This window comes from Diachasmimorpha longicaudata, chromosome 7 (assembly GCF_034640455.1).
Source record: "Diachasmimorpha longicaudata isolate KC_UGA_2023 chromosome 7, iyDiaLong2, whole genome shotgun sequence".
Taxonomy (NCBI): Eukaryota; Metazoa; Arthropoda; class Insecta; order Hymenoptera; family Braconidae; genus Diachasmimorpha; species Diachasmimorpha longicaudata.
Genome location: NC_087231.1, coordinates 4965405 through 4982208, shown reverse-complemented (window position 1 = coordinate 4982208; position 16804 = coordinate 4965405). Strand labels below are relative to the sequence as shown.

Sequence of the window (16804 nt, the reverse complement as noted above, 5' to 3'; positions counted from 1 at the left end):
AATGCTGTCGCGTTCAATCGTTGATCCTATCGTTGGGCCATAATCCGAACAAAGTTTTCATACGCAATGGCGCATACGTGGGCTAGATATAGACAGTGTAAAAGTGAGTGGGTTGTCACGGGACCGGCGAGGTAACCCCCCCAGTTGTGTGCTAGGGGTACAATCGATATTCCGCGGAGTCTCTCAGCCCCAGTGGGGTGGGTGCAAGTGAGGTGGATAGATTGGTAAAACCGCTGGAATAAGTGAGACAGATGAGTGAGTGGGTGTAGAGCGGGAGAACCCGGTTGGCAAAAGCAGAGCGAGCGAAACGCTGCGGCATAGTCTGGTGTTTCCCTCGAAGAAAAATATGGAGAAAGAGAGGGACTGAGTCCCGTGTTTTTTGTTGGGACGCGTACGTGAGCCAATTTTTTTGACATTACTTTTTATGGCGAGTGGCAACCGCACCATATTGGGTCGAATTGTGTGGGCTGTTATTAATTCGGTAGGAAAAAAAAATTCGGTGGGGAGGGAGGATTGGACTAGGTCTTGACTAGAGGTATGTATATTTCGTGGATTACAGTGTGAGTTAGTTGATGGTGGGGAGGTTGCTGTCCTATTGGATTTGTGTTGGCTGGTAGCATCGGTTGCTCGTTCCAACGTGCAAGGTCTTCCCCGGATGTTCACCAGTAGCGCTGCATCCACAAGGCCGGTAGTCCTCGTGTTGCTGGGATTACAGTGAAACTGTTTTCGGTGAGTTTTCCATGCACTTGTGAGAGAGCGAAAGGCCAGTGGGGAGAGAGAAGAGGGAGTGGATTTGAAAGTAGCAGTAGCTGTGTTGTAGTTGAACACCAATGGGGGTTGGAACGAGGGAAAACTAGCGGAGCGAGTATTTCCACGGCGACACATAGCCTGGCAGAAGTGCCTGGTGGACGATAGTGGGAGGGTATTATGGGAGAGAAGAAAAGCCACGGTCTGTTGCCATGGTGATACCCCTAAACTGTGCATAGAATCTGGTGAAGTCAGAAAGGGGAATAGCGGGGAGTGATAGGAAGAGAGAAAGAGAGAGAGAGAGTGAGTGAGAGTGAGTAAGAGAGTTCTATGGGGCTTACTGTCGTCTTCAACCTACCCACCGGCTCTGCCATACCTCCCAAGCTGTTGATACTTGACTGCAAACCGTGTGCGCACAAGGGAGGCAAATGCTCATGGGGTATCGGGAGTTCACAAAGACCTGGGGAGACTTTTACTCGAGACAACTGTCGACAGTCAACAAGGACAACTCATTGGAGAGGATAGGGGAGAGAAGAGTGTCTGTCCTTACACCTGGAAGTTTTTATTTTCAACAGGGGGCTTCAAGTCCTTCATAATTATTTGCTTCTTTTTTGCTTGGAAGGATGTTGTGTGGTTTGTAAGTCTTTCCCTTTTTTTTCATTTATCGTAGGTTTTTCTACTTTGTCTCCACATACCAAATGCATACCCCTCCCCGTTTCACTTGATTCCTCTTGCCTCCTTTTTTTAATGAGGATACGTGGCGAAGAAGCCTTCCAATTAACGCCTCATTATGTATTCAAAGTTGTTAAGTTACTCGTCGAGTAAACACACATACATTAGCACACGTGGAAAGTGTCATCACTGTGGCTAGGCTTTCAACCCGGGCCCGTCGTCCTCCCCCATCGGCATTTGAAAAAGTTACCGAAGTAAAATAGGATTAAACAATTGGCGTCTATCGGAAGGGTTGAACGAGGTGCATTTGAGTAGTATTGTACATCATCGGTTTAACTGCCATCACAATAGCCTCTGCCACAGTGGCTTGTACACACACATTGGCCACCACTAAGTGCTAAACAACGTCTTTTTTTTTAGTTTCACTGCTCACACTCAGCGCTAGTGACCGGCTACAAGCTTAATACTAAACTGGACCCCAACAGTAATTGATGTTAATTAGAGCCATTGTACTAAAGCCCCGGCGTCCAATCAGCCAGACTAACGCCGAGTGGTACACACATTCATTCCAACAGGGTCTTGGGGACGTGGGGGATTTATTTGGCACATTTTCATTTTCACCAAATTTCTTTCCTGTTTTTTTAAATAAAAAAATACGCATGTCATATTCCGCGTGAAATTTTTTGTTCTTCATGAGTTTTTTTCAACAAGAAAAAATGTTGTAACAACCCCATAGGAGGTCTACATTCGAATCATGACTTTAAATCGTTGGAGAACATTTGTCAAATGTTTAAAAGATTATAAAGTCTAATGCGATATGATGAATTATTTATTTCACAAAATCTGGGGAAATTAAAGTGAATTTTTATAACTGGCAGTTTTTCTCGTCTGTATGTCTTACTCGCCAAGTTTTTTTGGTGACTTTTTATCCAGTTTATTCACACAGGTCTCTAGTCCTTATCTAATCGTTCCCCTATATTTGACTCGCGGCATTATCTCGTTTAAACGCACTGCCAGGGGGGGAGGGGTCTCCAGATATGTACATCAGGTTGGGAGAGGGCGATTGGATGCACGGTGGATGAGTACGTTACCCACCAATGTGACCTTCATGCCCGGAATTGAGTAATAAATATAAGTCATCCCAGGTATGGTGGATAAAGGAGTCTTTTAACTCGTTTCTATGAAAATCACGGACAATCTAACAAAGTAATAAGGCGACCGGTGATACTAAAGTACTATAATTTTCCGGTTATTCTGCCAGGAATTAATGGCAATCCTGAGCAGGAAAAAAAACTTCATAGTTATTTTGTCATTTTGCTGTGATTATTGTTGAATTAACTCGGCTGGAAAACCCATATTCAATCGATATTCATCTGTTTGCGAGCGCATTTGCATCGTAACGTGATACCGTTATTTTTTCCCTTGATCACCGAGGTAAAGAAAAGCGTAAAAAAAAGTTCAAAGCAGTCCAGAACTTGACAGCCTCACATGTAAACGATATCTTCTACTCTAGAAACTTTGAAAATTATGGATTTGTCCTTTCCCTGAATTAAGGGCAGGATGGAACAATGAGCTGTGAATTGTTCCCAGATGAAGATGAACTTCGCATGTTCAAGACTATTTATCTGTTTAAATCCGAGTGATTCTCCGTCATCTATTGCTCCAGGAAAATAGTGATTCGTATGAGGAGAGAGTCTAACAATTTAATAAACAGTTGGAATCATAGAAATATCATAACAATATTTAATACATTGATTTCAAGCGTTCCATCAATTTTTCCTCTTTCTCAACAAAAAGGAGAATAAAAAAATCGTTGAAGCCTGAAAACATGAATGATTTTTTCTGCTCCATAAACTTTAAAAATAAATTCAACTCTCTAGAAAAAAGTTGAGGGCAGTGACTGAGTTCTGAACTTTCCAAAGGCGGAAAAATTTCGAATACTCCCGTCTCCATAACGGCCAAGAGAACTTAAAATTTACAAGTACGTACATTCTTTTTTACCACTGATAAAATAGTTGTAGACTTTCTTTGTGCCTGGCGCGTGGTGGAAGAAGCCGGTGGTTACAGTTGATAGTAGTAGTGGGGAAATATTTTACACGGTGTGGAGCTCGTGGTGGGAGTTGTACGCATGGTGGCCGGGTGGAAGGGGTAGGGGGACAATGGACCCGCCCGGGCGCTCTGGCGGTGGTTGGCAGCACTAAGAACCAGTAGTAGTGCTCAGGCGACCGTGCGGAACTCTGTCTATCGTACGTTGTGCACCTTTACGCGTCGACGTGTGGCCTTTGGCGTTCTTATAAAAAACCCGTAGTAACGCGATTAAATTCACCGGAATTATCAACAATAAAACATTGCAAAATGGACGGTTGTGTTTTGCCCTGGTTAACGGATATTTGAGGTTCAGTGATTGACCATTTGTTTTTTAAAAATATAAGTCGTGTAGTTTTTTGTTTTTTTTTTTGAACTGTGTATCGGCGTCCTGCAGTTACGGCGTCCTGTTGTGTCGTTGAAGCATGGCGCGCGGAACTCGTCTCATATTTTGTAATATTATTGCAATACAGCGCAGGTGATAGTTTAACAATTATCGGGAGAAGTTTATCTGAAGTGAAGTGGAATAAGATAAATATCCGGTTCGAACAAAGGGAGTGAAGTTTCTTCATGTTAAAAATGTAACTACCTCTGAGCTCAGTTAAGAATCAGTTAAATGAAAATAGTAGCGTCGAGGCAGTTGGAGATTTCAAAACTGAAGGAGCACCTCGGACAACGACCTCTTCGTCTCCAATAATTATCGAAAGCAGCTCGGGCCAAAACAAATTGTCGACATTTGTTTATTCCCGAAGTTCGACGATCATTGGAGCCGTACACTGTGAATTGTCCAACGGTATTGGAATTTTCTCCGGCTGTCTCGACGGAAAGAAAACATTCGAAATTCAATTACTCTCGAACGAACCCAATTGATAGTCCACTAACGTATTTATCCTCTCATTCCACTTGATTACAGATTTGTGTTGTTGAAATTTTGCTATGGTATTTATTCGCTACAAACGTCATATTGTTGAATCAACGTGAGCTGTCTTTACGCCGCCACGCCGCCAATTTGTGCGGAGATAACCAGGCGGCGAAATGAGGAGAATAAGTGGTAAGCTACATCCCCCTCTTTTTCTCCGTATTTTTACGATTGCGAATTTATTCAAAAGGATAATGAAGAGCCAGCAACCGTGAATATAACGACGCTCAATAATACTCACCCTGTGCAGTCGCAATTTATTCATATTTGACTTGGCTTAACGATCACGAGATACAACATCTCCCTTTATTCATAATTCCAACGATATTTCATGTCAAGCGATAAGACGAAAGCCCCCGTGAGTCTGATGACACGAGCAATTACACTACATTATTCTGATATCCTTCCCCCGAAAGTCGCGTTAAAATTAAAACTGTATATTCCCTTATGATAAACAACGAGATCATACGATACAAAGTAGTTACAGCTCTACAACCATATTGTTGTCGATTGCGCTGGAATCGAGTCACGCGATATATGCGGGTCTCCTTTATTCCAATTTCACCGTCTCTCTCAGTTCAATTTTTTTTTTGTCTATTTCGAATGGGCGGTGGGCCTGCATGCCGTCAAATTGAAACGCAGCTGTTGCCGTCGAGTGTCTCGTTTTTGAACAGAATATCGGCTGACATCCATGTAATATTGTACTCAGTATCGTTTCCGGGTTTCCGAGATCCTTGAAGCCTCACATATTTTCTCCCCCTAGAATTAGATCTTGTACTGGCTAAATCGCTTTAACCACGCTTTCTGTGAAAATTTTGCGTCTCTCTTCATTGTTTTTTCTTCCGTCTTTTTTATGGGGGGGGATATCGTCTTGCGGGGGAGGTCAGTCGGTAGAAAAATAGGAGAAGCTGGAGTATCAGCTTACTAGTGAGTTTGAGGAGGCCATCGTAAAATCTTTGCTTCGATTTCCCCCTCTAATCTCCTCCCTTTTCGCCTGCTCCACCTATTCGGTCTCCTGTAACGAAGCGTAAAACGTACAGACCAATGCGAATCGTGCGGTTGTTCTCTTTTTCTCTTTTTATGTATGGATTATATGTATTCTGTATATTTTGTTAGTTTTTTCTTTGAGGGTCTCATTTTTTACGATCGCGCAGGTTTCTGCAGTCTCATGGGTAAGACGAAGGGGTGGTAGGGAATGAATATGATCTAGCAGTGATACTGCGATTGTGATGATGAGGGCGGGGAGAAGTGGGTGGAAATTTGCGATTTTCAACTGCAAGATTCACTTCAGAAAGACTCGCTTTCATCGGGTGCTAATATATAGACGTATGCCAGCGTTTATTTCATTGCGTCCCTCCAACACAGACTCTCACTCTGAGACACAGACATTGATGCCGGCCTCTGGGTTGCGTAAAAGAGACCCGTCGTAAATTAAACCAGATCCCAGGGCTTAACGACTCTAGAGACTAATTACAAAGTATTTACTGTGGCGCATCGAAATTTCATGGAGATGTTTTACTTTTTATTTCATTTGTTTCTTTTATTTTGGAACTTGAATTTTGTTGATTTGTTGCTGAACAAATTTTTACTCCTTTTTGTTACACTTTTGTCTAGTTTTACCCCAGAATTTTTTCACAATCCTCCCCGAATGCTTGAAGGGGCTCGATCGACGAGTGCACTTGGACCGAGCCCAAACGAGCTGGAGAGTGCACCAAAAAGGATTCCAGACCTTTCTCTCTTCAAACTTAAATCGATTTCTATGCGACGAAAATTGTCGACGTGTCGGCGGTATTATCGGTTTGATAAGTTTTCCTTCCACACGTAGACTGTGATAAATTTACACGTTTTATCGTTTGTTTATTTCATGGAAGTGTCCTTCGGTGGTACATTCGCTTTTTATTTTTTTTATTGGTTCAAGCAGTTACTCTCTGGTGTCTGTTTATCTTGTGTATAAATTCAGTTCAACATGTTGAGAATTCGTGTCGTAAAATTGGCGCATAATCTGTTTTATAAGCGACTCCATGTGCTACAAGGTCGATTTTATCGCGATATTAAATTTCGGTTGCACCGTTGTGAGGGCGAAAAAACACCTGGAACTTCACCGTTACAAACGCTGGACTGCTTTATCGGAATTTTTTAATGCTCAACAATGACTAATTGACGGAAAAATTTATCTACTGTTGCTGACAGCTCAATTACCGAAAAATAATAATTGATTTTTACCCTGGTGCTCCACGAGCCCGATGGAGCTCAACGATTGAAGTCGTGGGAGACTAAGAGAGATTTCGGAAATCCGCGGACGTCTCGAGGAGGTCACGAAAGCTACTCCACTGTATGTGACATAAATAAAGAAGTGCCCATGAGAAGTAAAATACCGAGCAGGAAATAGATTTAATCCTCCTAGGACCATTGTATTCTCACGCACCACTATCACCATCACCGCAGTAAAAAAAACACGTAGAAAATAGTAAAACGCAATTCTGGAATATCGCGTGACAACGGAAGTAGCCACTAGTCACCTGATAATTACATAGCTGTGGTAAATTAAAATTAGGGTAGAAAATTCGTGAAAGAGTGTAGAGAGTTAGACTGATAACAAAAATGGAAAAAGGCAGAGGATCATTTTCGTAATGACTCACTGCTGCTCATTTTTTTCCCCTCTCCCCGGGGGCGTTCGACCTTCAAACGACCTTTGTTTCGTTAAGAACGAGGAAACCGGTATACAGATCACAGGAGCCCAAAGGAGCTGATGGTAGGGGAGAGATTACGGCCAAGGGGATAAAAACCACCACATGTGCATTCATCAATTAAAATCGATCGATTGGTTGACACATACCAAGAGAACATCCTCAATTTTTTCTTTGAAGAATCCATGTACGGGTTCCGCGTCTCGATTAGGAAGTCTTCTCTCCCCCCAAATGTCACAGTAGCCCCCCCCCCCCCCCCCCCGCATATTCCCCTATAATCCACGGCTGTTTCACATAAAACCCCGAGGAAATGAGGGGTGCCTGGAGTGCCTTCAGAAGGGAAAGAGATTAGCAAATGCCCTCCCTTTTCTCTTTTACAACTCAGTGGGGTCGTATTTTTTTCTTCGTTTCTTCCATGCTTCACTGACGGTCAAAACTAATATGGCCGATGTCAACGCAGACCCCCCGTTATTTGACTCCTTTGTCGTGACAAGTGCCCCCGCCCCCCCCTCCCCTTACTTCATGCCATCATAAGAGAGGTACAGAGTGTGTGCAGATGGGTGTAGGTACTTGAGAGCAGCAACATGGCCGTGGTGTGATTTTCCATTGTCAAGCGCAGGAGAGTAATGCGATAATTAAGAGGAATATGGAGATGAGGGCACTTGTTACCATGGGTGGAGAGAAGGGGGGGGGCTTGATGATTTTTGCGGGTTTATTCTGAGGGGTGGATATTTAGGGACTATTTAGAGGGTATCACGATAGTGTCGGTGGGGGGGAGTTTCACCCTCGGTGGATTATGACAGCCCAGTTTGCCTGATTAATTGCAGGGATATTGTGAATAAACCGACTGGAAGTAGAATTGAATTTTATTTATACCCGGGGAAAACTTGTGGAACACTGGAGGATTTCACTGGGCTGTCAGCTGGATTATGGAGTGGAAATTAGTTGAGTTGTCTAGGGGTGTAGGTCGCCAGTCCAATGACCCCGAACTTGTTTTTCGCTCGATAATTTCGTTAAACCACAGTGCTTTTTAAAAGTTTTAAATCCAAGTTCAGTTTCAACCCCGGAAAATATGATGATCGTGAAATTCCATGGATTTTCTCATTCTCGATAGTTTTAGCGTCTTTAACTCTAACATTGTATCATCTCCTCGGTACAAATCTCCTCCTCCCTCCGTTCCTCAAGTACGGCCGAGTAAAACCATTGAAACGCTCATCTAACACCCAGTCCTACAACTATCATATGCCCTCAGGGTGTACAAGTAATGCAGTAGAAAATCCCCGCGTGTCTGTTACACGGCCATAAGTGGAAGTGGCGACGGGTTGGACGGCATGACACGGTATAAACCCGGAATCCACAGGAATGTCGGTTATAATGTACGCGACAAAGTCCAAGGATATTTTTCATTTGAAAAGGAAATTCTTTATTCACACGTTAGAAATTCCGAATTTTTCGAGAGCCTTTTGTTTGGAGTGTCGAAGCACTAAGAGGGCAATGCTTCGAGTGGTGTTCATATTCACCGAACCACTCTTGTTCTCCATGTTGCTTTGCGTACAAGAGTGGTACAAGAAAAAGGGAAGATTGTTGCATCGGAATAATCCGAGTGCCAACCACGTTAGCCGAAACGTGCGACGCTGCTTGGTCACGTCTTATTTACACGGGGCCCGATGAGGCGTGGCAACGGTGCCCACTTTGGGGACCCACTTGGGTTGAAGGTTTAAATAAATTTTTTTTTTTCTCTTGACTCTTATACGTTTTTTTGTCATCCCCTGTAGCTCCGAATTTTAATGCTGAGTTAATGGGTATTTTATGAGAAACTGGGACTTGAGTTGCATTGAATAATTTCAACCTTCTCGAATCGAAGGTCGACACGAGAACGACGAGTTACTCTTTCTCGGTGGATGATGACCATCATCGGTACAGGAGACGTGGCAACATGGTCTGGCCACTGGCGTTGTAGCTCCCAAGATGTATCTTGACTAGTTGAACCGAGAACATTAGTTCATAGCCATGACTCTCAAGTTTTACAAGTTTGAGAGAGCGATATGATGCTTAAATAGTTCAATATTTACCTTCTGCCAGAGCTCACACGAAGGACAGAATAGCGAGTCATTAGCATGAAGTGGATCGTGTTTTAAAATGGGGAAAAAAAATGATTCTGTTTGAGTGCAAATAATTCTCGAGTTTTTTTTTCTTTTTTTTTTTCAAGACGGTCATTTATATAATCTTCCATATTGTGCGACGTCACATGATATTGTTGGATGGGATTTTCCAGTTTTCTGAACGCACGGTTCATATCCAGTAGAGAGTATATTTGTTGGGCGCACGGACAAGAGGGTAGAGGGAGGGCTTGTGAAATACAGTTATGGAGAATACAAAAATGTGCGGGTGTACTTGGCATTCGTTTCAAGGAGGCTCGTATCATGGTCATAGGGAAAAAAGAAAGATGAAATGAGTGGAAGAGAAAGAGAGAGGAGTGAAGGAGTCAAAGGCCCGGTGAATCTCGGAGGCTCCGCCTATCCATCCTCTCCTCTCTCGGCTGTCTCCTCGTCTCATCGGAGGAAAATGCTAACACGCAATGCACGTCTTTCGCCTTCTAGGGATTACCATGCACGCATTAAAAAAAAATAGAGAATAAAAAACACCTTTTTATTTTACATTTTTTAATAATTTTTCATTTCAAAGATATTATTTTCTACGGTTATGTCTTTTTATTATTTATTTTTTCTCCTTGGGCAATTCTAGCGATGTAGTCCTTGTATCCTGGAGGTAATGGTCATGGAAGTAGGCTTATTCACCGTGTGATTTTGTTCCCGCCCACGTATGGAGGGACGAGGCGGAGGGCTTAGGAGAAGGGAGTAAATTACTGGCAATCGAGTGCATTAGTTTAAAATCATAACCTTATAGAATATAAATTCATATCTTCTTCCCTTTTCCATTCATTCTCTATCTCACAATTTAGATTTTTTTTTCATCTTTCTATTATTATTATTTTTCTCTTATTCTGAGTAATCGAATCGGGGTAAAAGCCACAAGTACTACTCGACAAGTCGATGGTGATTTCAAATGCTCCGGGATTTGCAGTCTGTAGTTTCTCCGACGGCTTTTGAACGCAAGTGTGTTTCCATCGGAAGGAGAAAAGTCACGCAAGCGACGACATAGAAGGGCTTCCGGCAAGGATTGTAAAATGGAGGAATATGATGGCTATGAGAGTTGAAGGGAAATATGTGGGTGTACGAGGTAGTGGTGAGGGGGTTGTGAGGATGAATGCAAGTGATGATAAAAATGGCCGATGTTGAAAATAAAAGAAGGGAGGAGGGATGCGATCTGCGATTGGCTCGGGGAATCGATAGTTGGCATTTAAATGGCGCTAAAAAGAACATTTCCAGAGTTACCCTATTTCGTACAGTAGAGTAATGGCCTCTTTCGTATTTTTCCCACCAGATTTTTTCGCTTCGGTATTTACGGGAAAGAACAGACGCAGGGAATAAAAATTTATTCCCTATGTTTATTGATACTTCCGGGAAGGGAAATTGATTTCATTCCTGGGGAATCATTAATACCAGAGAATATCTTCGTTGATCGATTTCACGGTGGTTTTACACGCTCATGGATATGATCAATAGTTCTGTAATAATTTTGATGTTCGTTGAATGGAGATTAATGGCTCTACTCGGGATAATCAGATGAATAGAGTTTTAATTTTATCTCGGTTATTGCCATGCCCTCGGATTACGATGAAGACTGAGGGGAACAGGGTGTTGACGACTCATTCTCCACAAAACCACCAGCACAATTTCATAAACTTTCGAATGACACAGTTTTCATCATTGGTTTATGTTTTCCCCCCGGAGACTTTTGTTATGAAACACAAACTTATTCCACTCGACTCAAGTTTAATTTACTTTTCACCTTTGCATTTTTTCTCCCTCACCCCCTGTGGTATAGCCATTTGCTCCCCATCTTCTCGTTGCTCTCATTCCCTCATTTTTTTTTTCTTCTTCACTACGACTCCTGTCCCTCCAGACGCGCTCGGCCAACCGAAAGGAGGTCTCTCTCTCCTCTGCTCATGACGAAAATGCTCCCGCTCACACACCTCGTAAACCGCAATCTTTTTCACTTACCTCGAGCACCTAACCAACTACGTCCAACCCGTCAGGAGCTATAAGCGCATCACCGAGTGTCATAAAACTCGTTCCGAATGTCTCTCACTATTCTCGTCGTCTAGAATCTCCCTATTTTTTTTTTTCGCCACTGTTCTCCTATCTGCGAATGGAGTCTCCCTCGCCGCTTTTTTTTTTTCGCTCATTTTTTTACGTCAATGAGTTGAGACGTGGAATCAGGCGCAGGGGGGTGACCGAGAGGGAGAGACGGCTGGAAAAATGAGAGAAGGTGAGAGGTGTATAAGGGGATGCAAGAGATCTGGGGGAGAGAGAGTTCAACGAACACGTCTACTCTTCTGGCACGTGCGACGATCGATTCCCGGGGCAACACTGCCCTCCGTACGTCGTCTCGCTGTCGATGATCATACCGCAGGAGTGCTCTACCGTGGAAAAACAGTGAAATTAGCCTCGATGAGGCCCTACCTCATTCTTCACCCTCTCATATCCACTCTTTAACATCATTTTTACGGAATTAGCATGCAATTAAAATTCATCTCCTTTTTTTTTTTTATTTTAATCACAATCATTCCTCCCCCGACCATAAAACCATCCTCCATGTGTCATCATGACTCACGTATTACGCATCTTTATCTACAATTCCTCATGGGGAGGTTTTATATCTCGAATAAATCAATATGCAATGCGGATACAGCGATTCCTTTCTTTCGTTGGTGACATTCGGAAGTATCCACAAAATAGACGAGGGGGAGGCTTTCGGTGGATGCGAAATATTTGGTGGACTGTGGATGAAGAAGGAGCGAAGGGGTGGCTCTCAGTGGGTGGCAAAGGCGGCTTGAGAGGGATGAGGGGTGGTTTGGAGACCCTTTGGCAGGCGGGCAAGGCTCTTGAAAGCGACGGGTGGAGAGCATTAGGTATCGATTCTTTCGGCTCGTTCGACCGTACGCCCGCCGGATGGAGGAAGAAAGAGCGTGTGTACTCCAAGAGGTCTGGAAACTGAGTCTTGGTCGAGGCTGCAAGACTCCCTTGCTCACTGGCTTTTGCAGCTGCGAGAGGAGTTACGGGGATGGGGGGGTCGGGGTCATCCGGAAAAGCGAATGGAATCAACGGGGGCTGTAAATATAGCGTTAAATGGAGGAGCAGAAATTTGTGGGGATGAGCCACCGGGCTGGGGAATACATGAGCGAAGGGTAGAACACGTGGACTGGCGATGGAACGGGTAGTGCCATTTGAAGAGACAGAGGTGCATTGGGGGAGGTTTTCTTGATGCAATTATAAGGGGGTGCGATGGTATCAGATCTGGGGGATGAATTTGGAGAAGAATGAGGTTTTTATTGACGGTTAGGTCTGGCTGGAGAATTAGACAGTAGTTTGTGTTATTCTATTGGAAGTGGATTATCTAAAATAATAAAACTGGGACTAATTGGAAACTTTTCTTTACTTTATTATGTAACTTCAATAGTTATGCTTGGAAGAGACATCCGCTCTGTACGAATTCCTTAGAAGAAATAAGTAGACTTACAAAGGGAAACAACACCCTGGATATTTTAGTCACGTGTTCTCAAAGAGTCTTATTTATTCCGCTTTGTTTACATACTTAAAATCAAACCTAAAGGCCATGTCTCACACTTCTCAGAATTCTAGTCCATAATAATGTTTTTTTTTAAAGCACAAACACTCAGACGAGTATGAAATTGATTTTTGCTTTCTATTTATTTCATGAAAAATCCGACAAATTTATTTGATTGTAGTTCATTTTCTCTGTTGCCAATGACTATTTTGTTTATGGAACAAAATATTTCGCAAGAATAGAATTAAATTCTGCGATGTCATTGGGGTTATGATGAATTTATTTATTTGTGGTCAAGTGTTTGTAGGACAGAACGGTGAGAGAGAAAAGAAAACTTGATTCGTAAATTTACAGGCATTAATGAAAGATTAATGCAACGTTAATTATTGGCCTCGCGTCACACTCCGGAAAAGCATTCAGAACGAATGTGCGTTATAAATAGCGGCGTGAAAGGAGGATAGAGGGAGTAGGACAAGGGAGAATGATAGAATGGGCATGTGGAGCAGAAGAGTGGGAGGAAGAACGAGAATACAGACTTCTGGAGGACGGAAAAAGAAATTATGAAAGAGGGATCGCACGTGGCAGACGACAGGGCACAAGGACATAACCAACCTCTATTTTTACTCGACATCCTTCTAGGATGACTCCGGGCTCGAGCATTGTTCCTTCCAGTCCTTTTCTCTACCTATTTTCCCCTCAGAACTAACATAAATTCACTCAGCTTTTGCTGGGACTACATCGAGCTGAGTTTGTGGTAGCCGGACTGGGCGATTTAAATTAAAATTCAAGCGATTTGGAAGGGATAGATCTACACGTAATTTGTAAGGTTTTTTCCCCCGACATCTGTGACCTTCGGTCTTTCAATAAGAAAAATCACCTTTTCCACCTGGCTTTCTTTGCACAATTGCCGCGAGCCAGAGACGAATGTTGACAATGATGTTCAGCTCCATTTCACTTCATTGCACATAACAAACTTGAAAGACACGAGGAGCTTTTTTTCCTCCTTTCCGACATCTTCCATATGTTAGAAATGATTTAGTATTCATTTTTTGAGTTACCATTGCAGTTAGTATTTTTTTTCATGTTGAGAAACTGGCCTGCGGGACGTCAGATTAATAAACTAGAATTTACATTGAAAAATCCCGGATGGTCTAGTCGACATTGGAATTCCAGTTACATTTTCCTAGTTACGCGCGGTGAAGATATTGACGGTCAATTGTCTAGTTTGCGACATGCGGTATGGGATGCCGCACGTGGTACGCATTACACTGCGAAATCCACCATTACATAGCTCAGAAGATGAATCAAATCGGACAAAAATTCGCGTTTAAAAATACTTGAAATTAATTGAATTATTTAGAAATTTTTTTCGTTGCGTGTGTTATCAGTACGACAATGTTAGCCTCTAATTTCCAAATTGGGTTAATTAAAAACTAGGTAATCCACAGAAAATTAAAGTAACACTATCGTAATTTTTCCCGAGGACGTCGGATGAAAATAAATTTAAAGTAAAACTGACGTGACCGCAAAATTTCTAGTAACCACATTTTGCTGCTGGAATAACGGAAAGGACATGTAATTTTTATTGAATATTTTCCTCCATGCACTGAATAGTATCTACCGTATAAACTGATAATGACCACTATTTTTTTTTATCATTCCCTTGTTGCGGTCTATATGAAGATGAAAACGACATTCTGGCTGTTAAAATTTCCGGTATGAAAGTACCAACAAAGCGAAAGAACTAAACGAAAATAATGTCGAAGAAGAGATAATAACAGCGTTGACAATTACTTTTTTTTTTTCACGAGTGAAGGGGAAAAATGAGATCTCTCAACATCACGAGAATTGGCTCACGGTTGTATCAAAACAGACTCACCACTCTCGGAACTCTGACGCCATTATAATGATCGTTTCCATTATCAGCACTTGCACAGTCATTATTATCCTCATCCCTGAGGTATCTCGTTCTCCTGCCCCTACCACAATTGCCAATTTTTCTCTCTCCCCTGCTATTTCCACCCGTGACTGGTTGGTTTGTAACCGCAGAGCCCACATGACATTCGATTATGCATGTGTATATATACTATACATACTCACACATTATGGGCCACGATAGTCAGAGGCCGATGTGTGCATCTTATTAATTATCGTTTCTCGTAATAGATTACCACAATCGCGTATTTGACATTAGGATTTATTATAATTGAATGGTTACGTTGCAATACTGATAAGCGTCATTTTCATGCCTAACAAGAAAATATGTATTCGTTTGGATTTGAGGTGAATCGGTGTTCAATTCCGCCTAGAATTAAATGGTGTTAAACTCACACTAATCTATCCACCCATACAGACATCACTGGCAATACATGAGTGCATTAAAAAATCCATTACGAAAAATTCCAGTGAGCATCGAGCGTGACACTTTTTTCGATAATGCCAACTCTTTATCGGGGTATTATTTACTAATGCTGATGGAATGCTGTGGGAGGTACTAACGTTGGTGTAGAATGGAAAATGTCATTGTGAGCTCTTCAATTGCTGTGGAAGACACATGTTGATCAGCGTTGTTAAAACCGGGGGAGAAAAATAGTAATCCTATTCGATTAAATTGGGAAAATCATTTGCTTTTATTGAAAACAATCGTAAAACTCGCGCACAGATTTCAACACGAGCTTTGAAATTTCATGAGGTCAGAGGTTATCAGTGGTATCATTAGAATGTAGCAATATTTCAACCGCTATTTGAATAAAAAAGATAACCTATTTTGTCTTGATAATTTTCTATGAATGAATTGTTAAAATTGGGTTAGATTGTGGTAGCATATTGGCAGAAGAAAAATAGCCAGTGCTCCAATACCCTTGGATGTACATAAAACTGGGGTTGCATATTCATATCTGTCTAGAGCGTGGAATAATTTTAATTGTAATAGGAAAGTGTTTCATTGTCATTCCGGGAAATTCCTGGGATGTCATTTCACATTGTGTATTGCTACCAGATGTTACGAAAGGATTGTGAATCATCCCATCTCGAACATTGTTCTACCCTGTCCTTGGAAATCAGATTCTCTTTGTTCCAAAGACGTTTGTACCCCACTCTCTCAAGGTACACAATATAATCCCCGAATCAATTTTGGGGGGTAAGTTCATATGGGAAGACGCAGATTTACATGCGGATTAGGAATCGACGGTGTGCAATTTCTCTGGAATTGACGTACCTATTACCTGTATTATACATGCTTGGATAGACACATAGACGATCTAGTTCGTCCAGACGGGCTAACGCCAGTACCAAACTGTGCACACGTAACCAATACATTGTGCCTGTGCACATGACGTTCACAGCGGCCAGAAACATATCCAGTATATCGAGTCTGGAATATCACAGTATACAATGATTATCGTTGTCCCGTGGTATTACATGATACCGTGTGTGTTGCCAACAGCAGCCAGGGCGCTGAGACACCTCCCCTTTTTTACCACTGTCACTGGTTACCATTTGTTGAAATTAAAAATTGTTGGATCATGTGAAATGCGGAGAGTTTAATCAGCGCAATGGTTTTTGGCGCGATAATTTTTCATTGTTGATGTATTGATAAATATTCTATTATGTTCTGGTGGCAATGAGGTACCTCCAATTTGTAAAGGAGGGAGAGAAATTTTGGACATTCAATTTTTATTCCAAGGGGAGGCTTGCCAGGATCAAATTTTCCGTGTCATTATTATTTTATTGCTAAAATTTTACCACGAGTTCCGTTGCATTGTGTGGCGCCAACGGAGGAAACTTAGTTTACAATGGAGTTGGAAACGTCAATAAATTTCATATTTTTGGCAATTGTTCAGTTAATTGAGAGGTGAACGGCTGAAATTACGTAATTCAACTTTGAAATGTCCATTAAACATGGTAATAGGGAAATGAAATTGACTTTGTTTGTGGATCGTTTCATTGAGAAAGTAACATTGCATTTCCGGACATTGTTTTAACATGTGACTTTCCCAGAAGT

The 16804-nt window shown here is 42.0% G+C and overlaps 1 protein-coding gene across 4 annotated transcripts in view; it reads left to right on the top strand.

The window, feature by feature from the left end:
* Positions 1–16804, top strand: part of LOC135164204 (uncharacterized) — a 79179-nt gene that overhangs the window by 43325 nt on the left and 19050 nt on the right. Inside the window, exons 1-2 of one of the 4 annotated variants that reach the window (XM_064124344.1) lie at positions 3628–4085; positions 4418–4555. The exons of 1 other annotated variant lie outside the window; for it this stretch is intronic. In XM_064124344.1, coding sequence (XP_063980414.1) covers positions 4540–4555 — 16 coding nt within the window. In that variant the 5' untranslated portion in view covers positions 3628–4085; positions 4418–4539. Of the gene's footprint in view, positions 1–317; positions 730–3627; positions 4105–4417; positions 4556–16804 lie in introns of those variants that run through there. 2 more of the 4 variants (XM_064124345.1, XM_064124346.1) reach the window with 2 other exon arrangements.